The 16,723-nt window shown below is 43.1% G+C and overlaps 1 protein-coding gene across 1 annotated transcript in view; it reads right to left on the minus strand.

Moving 5' to 3' along the window:
* PCSK2 (proprotein convertase subtilisin/kexin type 2) overlaps positions 1-16,723 on the minus strand; it is a 260,345-nt gene that overhangs the window by 16,279 nt on the left and 227,343 nt on the right. The window contains exons 9-11 of the mRNA XM_003905097.4: positions 12,500-12,715; positions 10,000-10,100; positions 810-1,037 (exon numbers count right to left, since the gene is read on the minus strand). Coding sequence (XP_003905146.1) covers positions 810-1,037; positions 10,000-10,100; positions 12,500-12,715 — 545 coding nt within the window. The remainder of the gene's footprint in view (positions 1-809; positions 1,038-9,999; positions 10,101-12,499; positions 12,716-16,723) is intronic.

Here is a 16,723-nt window from a genome sequence, read left to right on the forward strand (position 1 = left end):
TATAAGTACACATTAAACATGATTGGATCTCACGAACATAACTCCAAACAAAATAATCTAGTTTGTAAAATAGGACATAGTGTATGAGTCTAGTAAGTATGGAACAGGCAAATAAGCTATGGAGTTAGAAGTAAGAATATGGCTACGCTGGCGTGGGGATGATAATGGCAGTGGTCACGGGGGCAGGCCTTTGGGGATGCTAGTCATGTTCTCCTTATTGAGCTGGGTAATGTTTATAGTGGTTGATTTGTGCCCTTAGAAATAATTGCATACACCACTGAAACACTTAAGACTCAAAACCGAAAACAAGGGTTCTGTGTTCTATGTAAATGGTGCCCCCTGGATTTGTGCAAACCTGCAGCTCTGCTTGGAAGCTGGTTGTCCCTGAGTCAAATCCAGGCTGAGAACTGTGGCTCACACCTGTAATCCCAGTACTTTGGGAGGCCAAGGCAGAAGGATCACTTGAGCCCAGGAGTTTGAGACCAGCTTGGACAACATAGTGAAGCTTTGTCTCTACAAAAAATAAAAAAAATTAGCCGAGTGTGGTGGTGCACGCCTGTGGTCCTAGCTACTTGGAAGTCTGAGGCAGGAGGATTATTGAGACCAGGAGTTCAAGGCTGCAGTGAGCTATGATCATGCCACTGCACTCCAGCCTGGATGACAAAGTGAGACTTTGTCTCAAAAAAACAAACAAACAAAAAATCCAGTTGACCCAAACATGAAGAGGGAATGTGATATTATGCCAATGCCATGGAGCCATCTCAGGGGCACTTTCCACATGCAGCAGATGGACCACTACCCGCACTTACTCAGGGTCCTGCACGGAGCCTCCCACACAGTGGAATCTCTCGGGCACGGTTTTCCAGTCTTTAGCCATTTTCACCATGGCGCCTGCATCAAGGACCCCGTAGCCAAAGAGGTGATTAAATTCCAGGCCGACCCCGTTGCGCCGCCACTGATGAACTTCGTCGTGAAGCTGGTTCCGTTTGGAGGTGAGCACAGTCAGATGCTGCATGTCCCGCCAGGTCAGACCCAGGCTGGATACAGGAAGCAGAGAGCGAGAGGGCAAGGGCAAGAGGCAGGGTGAGAGAGAGAGAGAAGCACAATGATTAACAGAAATATCACCCAGGACACAGAGCTTTCGTAAGATTTTGGAATCTCTGTGAACTCTCAAATTCAAGGGAGGGTGTCCATGCACTATTCAGAACCATTATATATGTCAATTAAAGAAATCTTGCTTTTCTTACTTAAATAAATTGATTTCAAAAGTCTATTCTAACACACACACTGGAATGGCTAAAATGAAAAAGACTGACAATGTTAAGTGTTGAAGAAGATGTGGAGCAACTGGAACACGTGTACTTTGTTGATGAGTGTGCAAGCTATTTCCAAACTGGAAAATTGTTTGGCTGTATCTTCTAAAGTTAAGCTTAAGCTATGGCCTGGAAATTCTATTCCTAGGCATATACCTGACCAAATGTGTACATATTAACCAGACCTGTGTACTAGAATGCTCCTAGCCCCAAACTGTGAAACCCCCACATGCCATCCAAAAAATAATGAGTAAACTAACTGAGGTGTAACTTACAGAATGTGGGGTACTACAAGGCAGTGAGAATGAATGAACTCTAGGTACTCTGAATAATATGGAAAAATCTCACAAATACCATGTTGGCCTAAAGAAGCCAGGCAGAAAAGAGAACATAAAGTATGATTCCATTATTAGTCATTAGTCATTAGAATGACTAATCTATGCTGTTGGAGGTCATGTTAGTGGTCAGTCTTGTGGGGCAGTGACTGGAAGGGGATACAGGGAGCTTCTGGGTGCTGGTCATGCTGTTTCTTCATCTGGGAACTGGTACCCAGGTGTGTTCCATTTTTGAAAATGAGGGTACCAGTTATTCAAGGGTAGAGAAATTATATTCAGCATATTTATATCCTTAGTGTCCAGGATGGTCCTTGGCACATTGCTTGTTCAGTGAATAAACTAGTCTTCTTGTAAATGTTATTGTTTTTGGAAATTAGTGTCTGTTACTACTCATTGTCTATGTTTTTCAAATTGCAAATCATGATTTGTTTTTGGGCCAGGTTATCACACAGGTTATCTATCTGGACTGCACATGAAAATTTTCTTCTAGGGACATTGAAAATCTCACTGCTAGGGCCTCATCCCAGACCAAGTAAATCAGAATCTCTGGGAGTGAGACCCAGGCATTGGAAATTGTTAACACTTCTCAGACCATTCCAACAGACAGCCAATGTTGAGAACCAGTGATTTAATGATTGGTGTTATCATTTTAAAAAATGAACGGAGCAGAATAAAAAAGGATAGAAGTGTGCACTGCACATAATACAGGAAGCTATTTTTTCATGAAACAGTTGGAGGGTAGGTGTGTGTGTGTGCTGACCTGCAGTGCAAAGTTTATTACTCACTGAGGGTTCTGGTCAAAAAGTTGGCAAAACCTTGCACTATATAAGTTCTCTTCAGAAGTCAAACAATTCAAAGGACTGGGAGCAACATAACTTATTTGATAAAATTTCAACATATGCAAAGTTCATTGGTTGGAAGATCTGAATCAGAATCAAGAGTTCAAATGATCCATGTGCTCTTGAATGCAGACCTTCCTCTATTAAGAAGCAAGTTCCACACTTGGACACAGGGCGGGGAACATCACACACCGGGGCCTGTCGTGGGGTTGGGGGAGGGGGAGGGATAGCATTAGGAGAAATACTTCATGTAAATGACGAGTTAATGGGCGCAGCAAACCAATATGGTACATGTATACCTATGTAACAAACCTGCACATTGTGCACATGTACCCTAGAACTTAAAGTACAATAAAAAAAAGAAAAGAAAAAAAAAAAAAGAAGCAAGTTGCAAGGAAGGTCAATGCTTATTTGAGGAGATTCAGAACGTGTCTTGGACATATGGTCCCTCAGGACCTGAGAAAATGGTGTAAAAGTTCCTTAAGTTGATTATGGCTAAAAACTTGAGTGTTTTGCTGGAAGGGGATTCTGAGTTTATTAATCTCAGAAGTGTTGACAAATGAGGATCTAAATGACCCGAGGGCTGGCTAGCAGGTTTCTTATTTCTCATCTTTGTCATGAAAATGCGCTGTTCTTCTGATGCCTGGAGAAAGGCTCTCTTAAGTGTTTCTCTGCAGATTTATTCTCATGGGCTGCATTTTAGAAAGAAAGAGAGAGAGAGAGTGACAGAGAAATAATGTTTCGGAACAGAGAACTTTTCACTTTTGAGATAAATCAGAGCATAGTCCACTCTCCAGTGTAATTGAGTCTGTGACACTGTTTGACCTGCTATTTGCATATGTCTGAAGTGTAAAACCAGGTTCCTTCTAGTATCCCTTCTGGACAATTTAGGAATTGACAGAATGTAGTATTCTGTAAAATAGGTATTTCATCAACTTGCTTTAAGTTTTAATTGTACCATAGCAGCCCAAGAATTACAGATGATAGTTATTAAATAATTAAAAAATAAATTTATGGAGTATCTGCAATATACAGGTCACTGTTTTGGAGACTGTAGGAGAAGAAATGTGACATGTTATTCCCTGTTCTCAAATGTTTTATATAATAGTTGGGAAAATAAGATGCAGATATATGAGAAGGTACTGTGCAATGAAGTGATTTTATGGATGTCTGTTGAGTGTCTACCACATCCAGGCATCATGCTAACTCTGGGCATGTCGGATGAACGTCCCTGTCTCCAAAAGCTGATAGCCCCTAGGGACAGAGGGATAACTCAGTATTGAAAATGTGAGGGCTGTCATGATAGGGGGAGCTCAGGATGCTGAGGGAGCCATCAGTGGAGCCCCTGTGTTATCCTAGTCAGGAGTCCTCACTGTGATCCTCAATCCCCCTGTGTCAGGACCATGAGTGACATAAGTGAATTTCCAATTCTCCTGAATCAGCATCTTGGAGGTCATGGGCCTGAGAATTTGCTTTTAACCCAAATGATTCTTCTGTACAGTGATGTTTGAGAACATTGGTGGTCTGGGACAGTGGTTCTCAACCTTGTCTGCACATTGGAATCATCTGGGAATGGTAAAAAAAAAATGATGTCCAGGCTCAAAGGTTTTGATTCCATGGATTCCTCCAAACATTTAGTATTTTCAATATGCAACAAACCTCGTTCAGGGCAGAGCTTCCTAACTTCCTGGAGAGCACCGGTGGGGGCGGGGGTGCTGGTGAAAAATACAGCTTTTCGGGGTTCCCCTGGAGATTCTGAGTCTATGGCTCTGCAGTGGTCTTAGGGTGTCTGTGTTTTAAATAAGCACTCCGGGATTCTGATCATCAGGAAATTTGAGAAACTGGGGTCCAGGGGTCAGCAAGGATCTCTTAGGAAGTGGCTGACTAGGAGACTGACTTTTTGTTTAATGTTTAATTTTTACTTTCTGTGGATACACAGTAGGTGTCTATATTTACGGGGCACATGAGATGTTTGGATACAGGCATGCAATGCATAATCATCACATCAGGGTAAATGGGGTATCCATCACCTCAAGCATTTATCCTTTGTAGGAACCTGACTTCTAACAGGAAGGATTGTTTTTCTCGTGTGAAAGGCTGTTCCCTCACCATTCTCTTTCAGAGCACAGTACTTCTATTTACAGCATCAAGCTCCCCTGAACCCAATTCACATTTTCCTCCTCATGATCAAGGCAGCAAAGGGAATTTAAAGTCAGCCCATGCATCTTTAGAGAAATTGAAAATGGAAATGTTTTAAAGATGATGCTGTAGTCTTAAGGTTGGAGGAATCACTTCTACTAACATCTGGTAAATTCTAAAAGACAACAGGAGAATTCTAATCTCTTTACTTGTTGGATCTGATCTTTATCTGAGCAATGTAAACTGTGTGACCTGGAGCAAGTTGTTTCACTTCTCTGGGTCTCGTTCTCTTCATCCATGAGAGATGTTTGGAGTCGTAAAAGATCCATTTATTTTCTTTCATTTTAAAAATTCTGAGTCTATCCTCTAAATTTTGGTAGGATTAAAAAATAATTTCAAAGGTTGGATTATTTCCAGTCTGAGAAAAATAATGCATTTATGAGTCAAGCTGGCATTTTCTCCATAGCCTTTGTTTGCTTCTATGAACGTGACAGAAAATTCAGTTTTCATGACTCCCTGGTGTAGTGGTGGTGTGGAAAATCTCATCTCAAAGGAAGTGAAACCTGATTTTGTGCATCATGTTTGAGGAAGAGCTAACTCATTCACTGCAGCCCATTGCCATGGCAGAATGAGTGGTGAGTCTCACAGGCAAGATGGTGGCAGGGCCTTTTCTGTGTTCCATAGAGAGCCCGGTGGAACACAGGCATCCTAAAGCTTAAAGCCAACTGTGTGAACTTGGATAAGTTACTTTAACAATTCGAGCTCTAGCCTTGACATCTTTAAAATGGGCATAAGGCCTTATAGGTTTGTTGCAGGATGTAAATGTAAATTATGTATATAAAGTACCTAGCACAGTGGTGGACACTGAATAAAAAGACTTTATTATTATTATTAATAACATATATCGCATATATCAGAAGTTAAAGCAAGTTAGGTTACTATTTCCTAAGTATTGACCACAATATTTAAAAGTATGTAAATGAATGTTCTTCAGCTTTAAGGCATATTCAACCTTAAAAATCACCAGACATCCAATTAAAATATAAACTTTCCTAAAAAAAAAATTTCAGAAGCAGAGCTAAAATATTCCAGGAAGTCATTTGAACCTTACTGATGATCTAACTTGCTACATTTTGTAGATAAGACAATAGAGATCCAGAGAAGATGAGTGATTGTCCACTTAGATGTCAGAAGACATTAGCAGTTGTCTTTCCTTCCGTATCTATCTTTTCTCCTTCCTTATTAAGAAAACTTCAATTTTATTCAGAACAGCAATGCATTCAGCCATAAAACTACATTTCCCAGCCTCCCTTGAAGTGTGGGGGTGGTCATGTGACAGCTCTAGCCAGTGAGAAATAAGCAGAAGCCACTGGGTGGGGCTCCTTGGAAAAGCCCTTCAACATGGCTGACTCAGCTGGTTTCTTTCTTTTCTCTTTTCTTTTCTTTTTTCTTTTCCTTTCTTTTTTTATTGTATTTTCTTTTTCTTTTCTTTTCTTTTTTTTCTTTCATTCTTTCTTTCTTTTTCTTTCTTTCATCTCTTTTTTTCTTTTTCTCTTTCTCTCTCTTCTCTCTCTTTCTTTTATATATTTTTTATTTTTATTTTTTTGCCCTTTGTGCTTCTCCTTTTCCTGCCTGAAATGCAAACACGATGGCTCGAGTTCCAGCACATCTAGAGAACATGAAAGTGGCAGAGCAAAGTAGCAGAAAACTAGAAAGAGCTGGATTCCTTGATTCACAATGGTACCCCAGTACCTAAACCAGCCCTGGGTTCCTTATCTTTGTATTTTCTTTCACATGACAGAAAAATAAACCCTTGTCTCTGTTATTAGTTGGATATTATTATTTGGATTTGCTGTTTCATGCAGAAACATTAAATCTTGACTGAATAGCAACACCTAATCAGAGGCAGAAGCCAGCTACCCACACTCTGCACCCAGAGTCACAGATTCACAGAGCTATTGCCTTATTGGTCATCCTCACACCCTAGTCTACAGATCAGTGACAGGCTGGCAGCTTAAGTATTCCTGGGGAACAGGCATTGAAAAGTCAGGTTCCTGGGCCACCCATCCCTAGGGATTTGTATTCAGTGAGGCTTGGGTGAGACTTGGGAATGTATTTTTTAAAAAACTTTCCCCAGTGTGCTCCATTTCACTAGCTATGAGGGAAATGCAAATTAAAACTACAATGTGACTTCACTGCACATCCATAAGAATGCTGAAATGTAGAAGACTAATAATACCACATTTTGGCAAGGATGTGGAGCAACTATAATTCTCATATACTGCTCAAGGTAGGGTCAATGGGTACACCCAATTCAGGAAACTATTTGGCGGCATCTACTAGAATTGCATGTATGTATATTAATGACTCAACGTTTTGACTTCCTAGTAGACACTCAACAGAAATGCATCTGTATGTTCACCAAAAGACATATACAAGAATGTTCCTAACAATATCACTCACAGTAGCCCCAAATGGAAACAATCCAAATATTCATTTATACAATGGAGTGATATTCAACAATGAGAATGAACGATCTGTAACTATATACAGCAACATCTCTTGCTCTGCTGAACAACAGGGCACATAAATAGTCTGTTTCTTGATTTAGGTGCTGGCTATGTGGGTCTGTTCATTTTGTTAAAATGGCATGGAGCCACACCTAATGAATTTCTTTGTATATACTACCCTAACTAAAGAGTTTACATTAAAAATCCATCCCCTGGAAAGTCACTTTTGGAATCATTGTTCCAGTCCAGCATGTGGACCACTTTACTCCAGGTGACTTTCTGGAGTCAAAAATTCATCTCCTTATGACATCTACCCCTCGAGCCTAGCTCACCTTCTAGAACCACAGAGAAAGCACCAGTTCATATGAGAGAAACCTAAATATTCAAAGGTGGCAGTCATCCCTCACTAAAATTCTTTGAAAAATCTCTGATATTGGTGACACTGGGAGATGGGAGCAATATTTCCTGTGACTCAAGTAGGCATTTTCAAGCATTGGGCAGAAAAGTATATTATGATATTAAACTACAAAGTGACAACTGGTTAGGAGAGAGAGGTGGTTTTCTTTTTCTCCCCTGCAGTCGTGATGGGGGAAGTGTTATTCTCTCTCTTTCAAGGTCCTGATGGACATACATTTAGATAATTTGTTGTTATGCATGAGGACTTCCTGTAACCTTATCTCAAGAAGAGAGAGAGATGAGCTGTGGGACTGCTCTGTGGAGGCCCTTTTCCTTATCCTTCTGGGCTGTCGCTTGGGGTATCTCATCCTGACCAATGGTTTTCACTTTTGGCTACTGGAGCCACTTTGCCTAAAGCTAGAGATGCCTTGGAGTTTACTTCTCCAAGGTAGCTCTTAGCCGATGACTGACTCATATAAGAATATGACAGTCCAGCTTCCTTGCCTGGAGGTAGAACAAACTCGGAGGCCTAATTTACATTCGGTATTAGACTGAGGCCAGAACTTTTGAAGTTGAACCTTTGCTTGGATTTTTCCCCATCCTAACTTCCTTCCCCTACTCCCTTACTGTCTTTCCTGGGATCCCTTCCTTAATAAATCACTTGCACAAAAATCTCATCTCAGGGTCTGCTTCCAACCACAGAAAGTTGGTATTTTGAAGAATTTTAGGACCGGCTCCAGTGATGGACTTACTCACAAGCTGCCAGGTGTTATACTTTTTTCCTCTTTATGCCAGCAGAGAACATTAAGTTCATGATCATTGCTTCAAAACAAAGCATGCCTAAATGGTGACTGCATTCTTTTCTGTAGGATATCTAGACGTATGTGCTGAAAGAATGGTGACTAATCAAGGCAGAGCCATGAATGTCTAGGAGTCCAGCAGCCATACCCCTCCACTCTGATTTATTTAGGTGTTCCATTTGTATGCCTATGGATCTAGGCATAGGCATCGGATTTTGTTTGTCAAAAATCCCAGAAGACTGTGAGTCAAGTCTTGACCTCTGGGGTTGAAAGGGCAACCAGAAACCCTTCTCGCTTTTGGAGCACTCCTGCTCCCTGGCCCTTCGCAGCTCAGCTGCAGGCAGCAGGCTCTGCTAATTGTCTCCTTGCAGATGAAGTGAGCAAGGCCAACTCAGGCTCCAGGGCCCACTGAGGCCCTGAGATGAACAGTTTTACCTTCAGGAAATGTACATTGGATGTGAGTAAATTTTGGTTTCTGTGCTTGATAGGGCAGAGGTCTCTGTGCCTAATAGTTGAGCTTTGACCAGTGTCTTGGCATCATAAATTTTCTACCTGACTTTTGTTAGAAGAATCAAAGTTTAGACTTGTCCAAAGAGAGGAGTCACTCTCAATTTGGGGTCTTATCTGCAAAGGGAGGATAATTATGCCTTTTCTTGTGAAGGTAGAGGGTTGAACTAGGTAATCTTTTGAAGCCCCTTTCTATTCTAGGAACCAACTCCTGCCTCCTTTGCAAATCAAAAATTGCACTGCATATGTGGAGAGAGACAAGCAGCGCTGCCTAGAGATTGATGCTGGGAGCTCCGGTTGCCTAGCAACTCTACTCTCCTTCCCCAGGAGCCTGAATCTAACTTCTCAGAAGTTGCTGGGAACTGCATTCTCTGACAATTCCCTACACAGCCAGCACTTACACTCACACTACATGTGTGGTGTCTGAAGCCCGTGTGTTCCTTCTGTGAACATAAGGCCAGCCTCAGGTATCACTAAAAGAATGCAGAGTAGCAGGTGGGCAGGTACCTCCACTGCTACTCAAATCCCAGGTGTGTCCAGTAGTAGCAACATGTGGCCTCTCCATAGGATGGTAAGGACATAGGAGATGGTCTCCTCTTACCTTTAGCTTGGAAGGTTTCCCAGGAAAGCCCATACCTTGGTCTACACTGCGTGAATTTGCGTATCTTGTTTCAGTGTTAAAAAGTGAATCCACCTCACCAATTAACAAATCTTGAGTGGGACCACCTTGTTTGCCACATATTCTGAAACACTGGCTTGGCAGTTTGATTTTTCTTCAAGTAGCTGATTGTGAATATCACTGGAGTAGAAGAACCCAGGGATGCAGAGAGGACAGAGGGGCAAATCTGGTGAAGAAAGAAATATCTCTGTGCCCTCACTGGTTATCTGAGTAAGTTGCTGATATGTGCTGCTGGGTGTTGTGTGCTCCCGGGAATGTGGTTTTATGGTGGGTGTGTGTGTATGTGTGTGTGTGTATGTGCACACACACGTGCAGATGGGCACATGGACCACTGAGAAATGCACAGCAGAGTTCGTTGGCCCTGACTATTCATAGCCTCTCATGTCCACTTTTGCCTCCATGGACACCTGGCATGTGGGCAGAGAGACACGTATTAGTCCACCCTGCAGAGCTGGCCCTGGACCCAGAGCTATGAACATACTTAGCCTCCAGAGCCAGTGCAAACACGCCAGCTGCCTCGGGGGCAGCTGCAGATGTCCCAGAATGCCTCAGAGTGCAGTTGCCGTACAAATCTGTGGTTGCCTGGAAGGGAAGATAATGCGTAATGAGTGAATAAATCACACTATTTTGAACCCCCGCACAGTGTGGAGCAGGGGATTATCTACTCCTTTTATTTATTTATTTATTGAGACAGACTCACTCTGTTGCTCAGGCTGGAGGGCTGGAGTGCAGTGGTGTGATTTCTGCTCACGGCAACCTCTGCCTCTCAGGTTCAAGTGATTCTCCTGCCTCAGTCTTCCAAATAGCTGGGATTACAGGCACGTGCCACCACGCCTGGCTAATTTTTGTATTTTCAGTAGAGATGGGGTTTCGCCATGTTGGCCAAGCTGGTCTCGAACTCCTGACCTCAGGTGATCCACCTGCGTTGGCCTTCCAAAGTACTGGGATTACAGGCATGAGCCACTGCGCCCAGCCTACTCCTTTTATTTAAACTATGCTTTGTTCCCAAGAAGATTAAGAGGAAACTAAGGATAAGCTTAGCATCCATATGCGTCTCTTTTGCCCTAGGTTTTATCTGAGCTTCCTAGTAGCCCATGTAAAAGGGGACACATAGTCAGTTATAGTTACAGTGTCCACAAGATAAATGAGTTGTTCAAAGAAGCATATCTGTGGCTATTCCAGAGACTAGAGAGAGATTTATTTCCTGAAACCTAAAAAGAAACACTATGAAATGGCAAGTGATGTCAATACTCCCACCCTAGTTTTGTTGCATCAGGACTGGCCCTTGGAAAGGCCAAAGGCCATGTCATTAGCATTTCTTTTTCCTTCATGGGGGAAAGAGGGGCATTCCCGAAGAGGAAGAATCAGCATGCTCAGCTAAAGTCTGCCTAGAAGTGCAGGCTGTTAAAAAATGTTTCTCTACATCTAAAATTCACGGAGAGATTCTGAGACGTGTTGAGTCAAGACAACCCAATATGTGGGTATCACCTCCACAACTCTTATTTAGAGGGGACACTGGTGAATAGATTTTTAAAGGACTTTCACAAAGTGAAAAACCTCATTTTCAATGTTTGTGAGAGCCAGGGTGTTCATTAAAATCATGTATAAACGACAGGAATTCTTCCTCTGTCTGTAGGATCCTCTAGAGAGCCTATTATTTTGAGGAAGAAATTACCAGGGAGGTTTAAGGGCATCTATTGAGCAAAATTATAGTACTCAGAGGAAACACAAGGCCTTTAGCCAGCCCAAGTAGAAAAAGTCATAAATACGGGTTGAGGACGAAGTTACACCACTGAGAGGCCTTTGGGGTAGGCAGTGGAGCTTCCAGGCATGAGAGAGAAGTGTCACCTCACCTGTCCCTGTCTGCCCTCCTCCCTTAAAGTCCATACAGCTTATAGGACAAGAGGGGTCAAAGTCCCCTTCTGTTTGGGAGGAGCTGGCACATTCTTCATCCTCCCCAAGACCAACGGGGAATGCAGGAGGGCTCGTGGGAAGGACAGGATTTTAAGGTCTGCGTCCCTTCCAGGTAAAGGGCTTCTCCTGGCTCACACAGGGGCATGACCATCTTGCCAAGTTGGGATCCCAAGTGGGAGTATGGGATTGAAACACTGGATGGTACTAATGATTTTGTCCTGAGCTCCTGTCTTCCTCTCTCAAGAAGCCTCAGTGGAGATGGGTGCAGCCAGTCAGGATATAACTCATGCATGACTACTGAACCACCTACTAAATCCTGGTTTGGAGGTGTGAGAAAAGGCTGATCTGTGAGCAAAGTCTCCAGAGAGGAAAAGATCCAAAAAGGCTTATCATGCTTTACACATGATGTATATCCCAGGGGCTTGGAAAATCCACCATTATATCTAGTTGCCAAGAAAGGAAGATTTTTTTTTTCTTTGCTCAGAAAAGAGTGACAATCTAAATCTATGATTATTAGTCTTTTTTTTTTTTTCTAAAAATCATGGTTCCATTTTAAAATATGATGAAAATCACAAGTCTTTCCCTGAGCAAATAACAGATGCATGTGCAATTTTAGGGGGTTTATGGATCCAGAAAAGTCCATCCATGAATGTTGTTTTTAAAATTACTATAAATACACAGATGGGTTCTTGTTTCAGACAGGGTTACAGTGTGATGCTTTGGTTCTTACAATGAGTTAGTTATTCTTGTAAGTGATGGAATGGGGCAACTGATTGGTAAACCAGACTTCATCATTACTTGTAAGCCAAAAACAATAAACAAGAAAATCTATGGAAAATGATCTGGAAAGGAGTCCTCACTGATCATGCTCCTAGCTTGCAGATGGGAGGTCTGTGCCTTATTAGAAAGCAGGGCTGGGCATAGAGAAAAGGGGTCTTCCCCGCAGAGCCTTAGTTCAGGCTCTGAGGGAGGGGACAGGAGGGGAGCACGTCAGTGTCCCAGCATCCTACTGTAACACAGAGGTGCAGTGGCCCTAAGGAAACAAGGACAGAAGGGGACGCGCTCACCACACCGGCCTCGGGGTTCCTTTTCCTCCCGTTGCTGAAGGTGGAAGCCAGGGTGGAAGAGCAGCTCTCGTCGTACAGGGCAGTCCTGCCGTCGTTGATGGCTGAGTTGATGGAGATGGTCCACATGCTGGAGGCATAGCCGTCGCAGTTGCAGTCATCATAGCTGCCGCCGTCCCCGGAGGCCCACACATAGATGCTGCCTTTGCCGCCGCGGCCCTGGGGGGAGCAGGGGAGATGCTGCTGCTACCCTACAGCCTGGGCTGCGAGGGGGCAGGGGAGGTCTCCAGCCCAGGGATTGGGCTTCTTCAGCAGCTGAACCTAAAGACTGGGTGCACTTTTTAAACTGGGTTGGACACCATATCTTTCTGGCAGGGCATCGTGGGAAACTTTTTTTTCCAGGAAGAACTCAATCTAAAAAAGTCAACTGAATTTACAATTTAAGCTGGGGACAATGAGGAAAGAAAAGTCGGAAGAACTGCCTTTTAAAAAAGCTATAAAGGTGATACATGCTCATGATGAAAAGTTTAACTGTATGGAAAGGAAAATAAAAAAAAACTCTCTGAGGTAATTATTATCTCGTTCTTACATCTCCTTATGTATCAGACATTTTTCAGTGAAATGCAAGTATATGGACACACATTTTTTCTTAGCTACATAAGCTATACAAAACATTTTTTTTCTTTTTTTCTTTTTCTGAGATGGAGTCTCGCTCTTTCGCCCAGGTGGGACTGCAATGGCGCTATCTCAGTTCACTGCAAGCTCCGCCTCCTGGGTTCACACCATTCTCCTGCCTCAACCTCCCCAGTAGCTGGGACTACAGGCGCCTGCCATCACGCCTGGCTAATTTTTTGTATTTTTAGTAGACATGAGGTTTCACCGTGTTAGCTAGGATGGGTCTCGATCTCCTGACCTCATGATCTACCAGCCTCGGCCTCCCAAAGTGCTGGGATTACAGGTGTGAACCACCGCACCTGGCCCACAAAACATTTATAGAAGATATATACCTTTCATTTTAAATAGCTATATATCAATATATAAATTTAAATACATGTAGATATTATAAATATAAAGCATACATTTACTCCATAATATACAAAATTCTTACATATATGTGTGTGTGCATATGTACATACTTTTTCTTTTTTATTCAATTGGATACTAGAATCCTTTTAAACACATAATATACGACATTTTACTTGTGCAAGGGAACTCCAAATATAGGAGGAAAGTCTAATATGATCAAGTAAAACACACAGTGAATAAAACCTTAAACACACAGTAGAATGCACAATAGCTATTGCCACATGCTGATTAGTTTAAATGGCAAGCTTTGCATAAATCCCTACAGTTAGCATGGCTCTTCTCTTCAAACCATGTTCTTAGAGGTTCTTAAAAATCCTTTTCTTTTCCTTGTCTTCTGAGTATCTCCTCTCTACCTAAACAACCCAGGATTGGGCCATTTGCTTCTTGCTTCCCACTTTCTTACCCCAAGGCAATGGGGCTTGGGGCTGCTTAGTTTTCACCTGTGGGCTGGGAGGGTGGATAGGAGTGCAGCCATACAGTGTGGGAGGCAAGGGGCAGGTGCAACCTCCAGCCACTCCACAGCCTGGCCCAGGGTGGCTTGGTTACCCTCTAGAGGGAGAAGACAGAAGAGACTGTCAGGGGAAGTCTCTCCCTGTATGGTCACCAGGTGTCCATGGTCCTTATGCTTGAAACTGACACAGAATCAGTGGTTTAAGGGTGGAGAAGCCAGAAGGAAGAGAGATGATTGGATTACCTCTAAGCGCTGTCTGCCCCCTGACAATCAGATATGACATTTTCAATTGCTTCTAACAGGACTGGGAATTAATTAGTCTGTGATTGATTGAATCGACAAGTGAACAAATATTTATTCAACCACTAGCTGGGAACTATTCTCAGCATCTTGGTAAATCTATGCTGGAAAACTCCAACCAAAACAAGGAACTGCTCTCAGAAACCAGGACCGCGAGGGACATAGATCATCCCCAGAGTTGGTGTGGAAGATCACACTCTCAAACAGACTCAGATTTGGGCTCAGTATCAAGAAATAGCAAAATTGCGGCTGGGCGCGGTGGCTCATGCCTGTAATCCCAGCACTTTGGGAGGCCGAGGCAGGTGAATCACCTGAGGTCGGGAGTTCGAGACCCGCCTGGCCAACATGGTGAAACTATGTCTCTACTAAAAATACAAAAATTAACTGGGTGTGGTGATGCACGTCTCTAATCCCAGCTACTCGTGAGGTGCAGTGAGCCAGGATTGCACCACTGCACTCCAACCTGGACAACAGAGTGAGACCCCCATCTCAAAAAAAAAAAAAAAAAAAAAAAAAAGGAAAGTGCAACTGATGTGAGTCATAATAAATGAGTGAGTGAGGTTAACCATCTGCAGAACTTTCTCCTGAATCAGTCCACATGTAGATGTGACAGCTCACATCTCACTGCTAGTGAGATGAAGCAACCTTTGCTAAAATGAAGGAAATTGATGCTAAACATTCTCTTCTTGGTGTGGGGAGTGTGGTAGATTGATTGTGACCCTAATTATTCGTGATTCCCTGTATTTATGCCCTGGGCACTATGCCTTTGCAGCCCCATCCATCAAGAGGAAGAGTCTGTTTCCTACTCCTAGAATCCAAGCTGGCTTTATGTCTTGCTTTGGCCAATAGAATGTGGTGGAAAGTGATTCTGTGTCAGTTCCAAACTTCAATCCCAAGAACTCCTGTGTTCTCTGATCTCTCCCAGAACTCCATTGCACCATGAAGATAAGCCTAGGTTAGCCTCCTGATTGATAAGAGACAAGTATTCCAGTAAAATTCACTGCCCCTGCTGCCAGCTGCCAGACACAGCAGGGAGGCCATCCTCGATCAGCCAGTCTCTACCTCTCTCTCCTGAGGTTAGCCCAGCCTGGTCCAGATCAGCAGAACAACCCAGCTGACCTGTAGACCGAAGAGCAACATTAAATGATTGTTATTTTAAGCTACTGAGTTTTGGGGCAGTTTGTTATGCAGCCAGCTCACTGATACACAGGGAGCAACTGTCAACCTGTTTCTGAACAGTAAACAGCAAATGTTAATTTTGTTTTAAACCGTCAGATTTGCCCACAAGAATACTTCGTTTTCTAGGAATACTAAACTTTGTTTTCCTTAAGTTAGATTGGACACATGAAGCAACAATAATTGTGTCCTTGCTTCTAGTGATTGGGTTTTAGCACCAAAGAGTCCCTGGCTTCTGGGGAAGATAGGCCAGTGAGGAAAAAAAACCCTAGTTCTGGGGGTAGAAATGAGTGGGGAAGGGACCTCCATAAGAGGACCGAGAGCTGGTGATGGGATGGGGCTGTTGCTGGCATGCCACCCTACTTTGGTTTGAACTTATATGTCCCCCCCAAATTCATATATTAGAACCTAAGACCCAACGTGATAGTCTTAAGAGGTAGGATCTTTAGGAGGTAATTAAGTCATGAGAGTTCAGTCCTCATGAATAGGATTACTGCCCTTATAAAAGGGCTCCAGGGAAATAGCCAGGCCCCTTTTGGCCCTTCCACCGTGGGAAGACCCAGCGTTCGTCCCCTCTACCAGACACAGCAACAAGGCACCATCTTGGAAGCAGAGAGCGAGCCTTCACAAGACACTGAACCTGCCAGTGCCTAGATCTTGGGCTTCTGCTTAAGGCTTGATCCATTTCTGCTTCTCAGCTTCACCTGAACAGGAGCTAGGCAGAAATCGAGACACAATAACTATGGCTCACATCTAAACCATAACCCGTTAGAGGAAGAAGTGCAGAAAACAAAGGGTGACTATCACAGCAAGCATTTCTATAGCACTTACTGCATGCCAGGGACTTTAAGTACTTTATATATTATCCTATTCAGTCCCCACAGCTACCCTACAGGCAGCACCATTTACACTGGCCACACAAAGGATAAAACACTTAGGAAGAAATTCAATAAATCTAAGGAAAAAAAAGCTAAGGAAGCGCTAAATAAGGCTTTGAAACTCTCTGAACTCTACGGAAGGAGGGACGAAGATGAAGATTTGATCCCATGGAAAGATATTGGCCATGTTCTTGAATAGAAAGACAGGATTACAGAGATGTCAATTTTCCCTATGTTAATATATAAATATGCCAGGCACGGTGGCTCACGCCTGTAATACCAGCACTTTGGGAGGCCGAGGTGGGCGGATCACCTGAGGTCGGGAGTTCGAGACCA

The sequence above is a fragment of the Papio anubis genome, chromosome 16, assembly GCF_008728515.1.
Source record: "Papio anubis isolate 15944 chromosome 16, Panubis1.0, whole genome shotgun sequence".
NCBI classification, from domain to species: domain Eukaryota; kingdom Metazoa; phylum Chordata; class Mammalia; order Primates; family Cercopithecidae; genus Papio; species Papio anubis.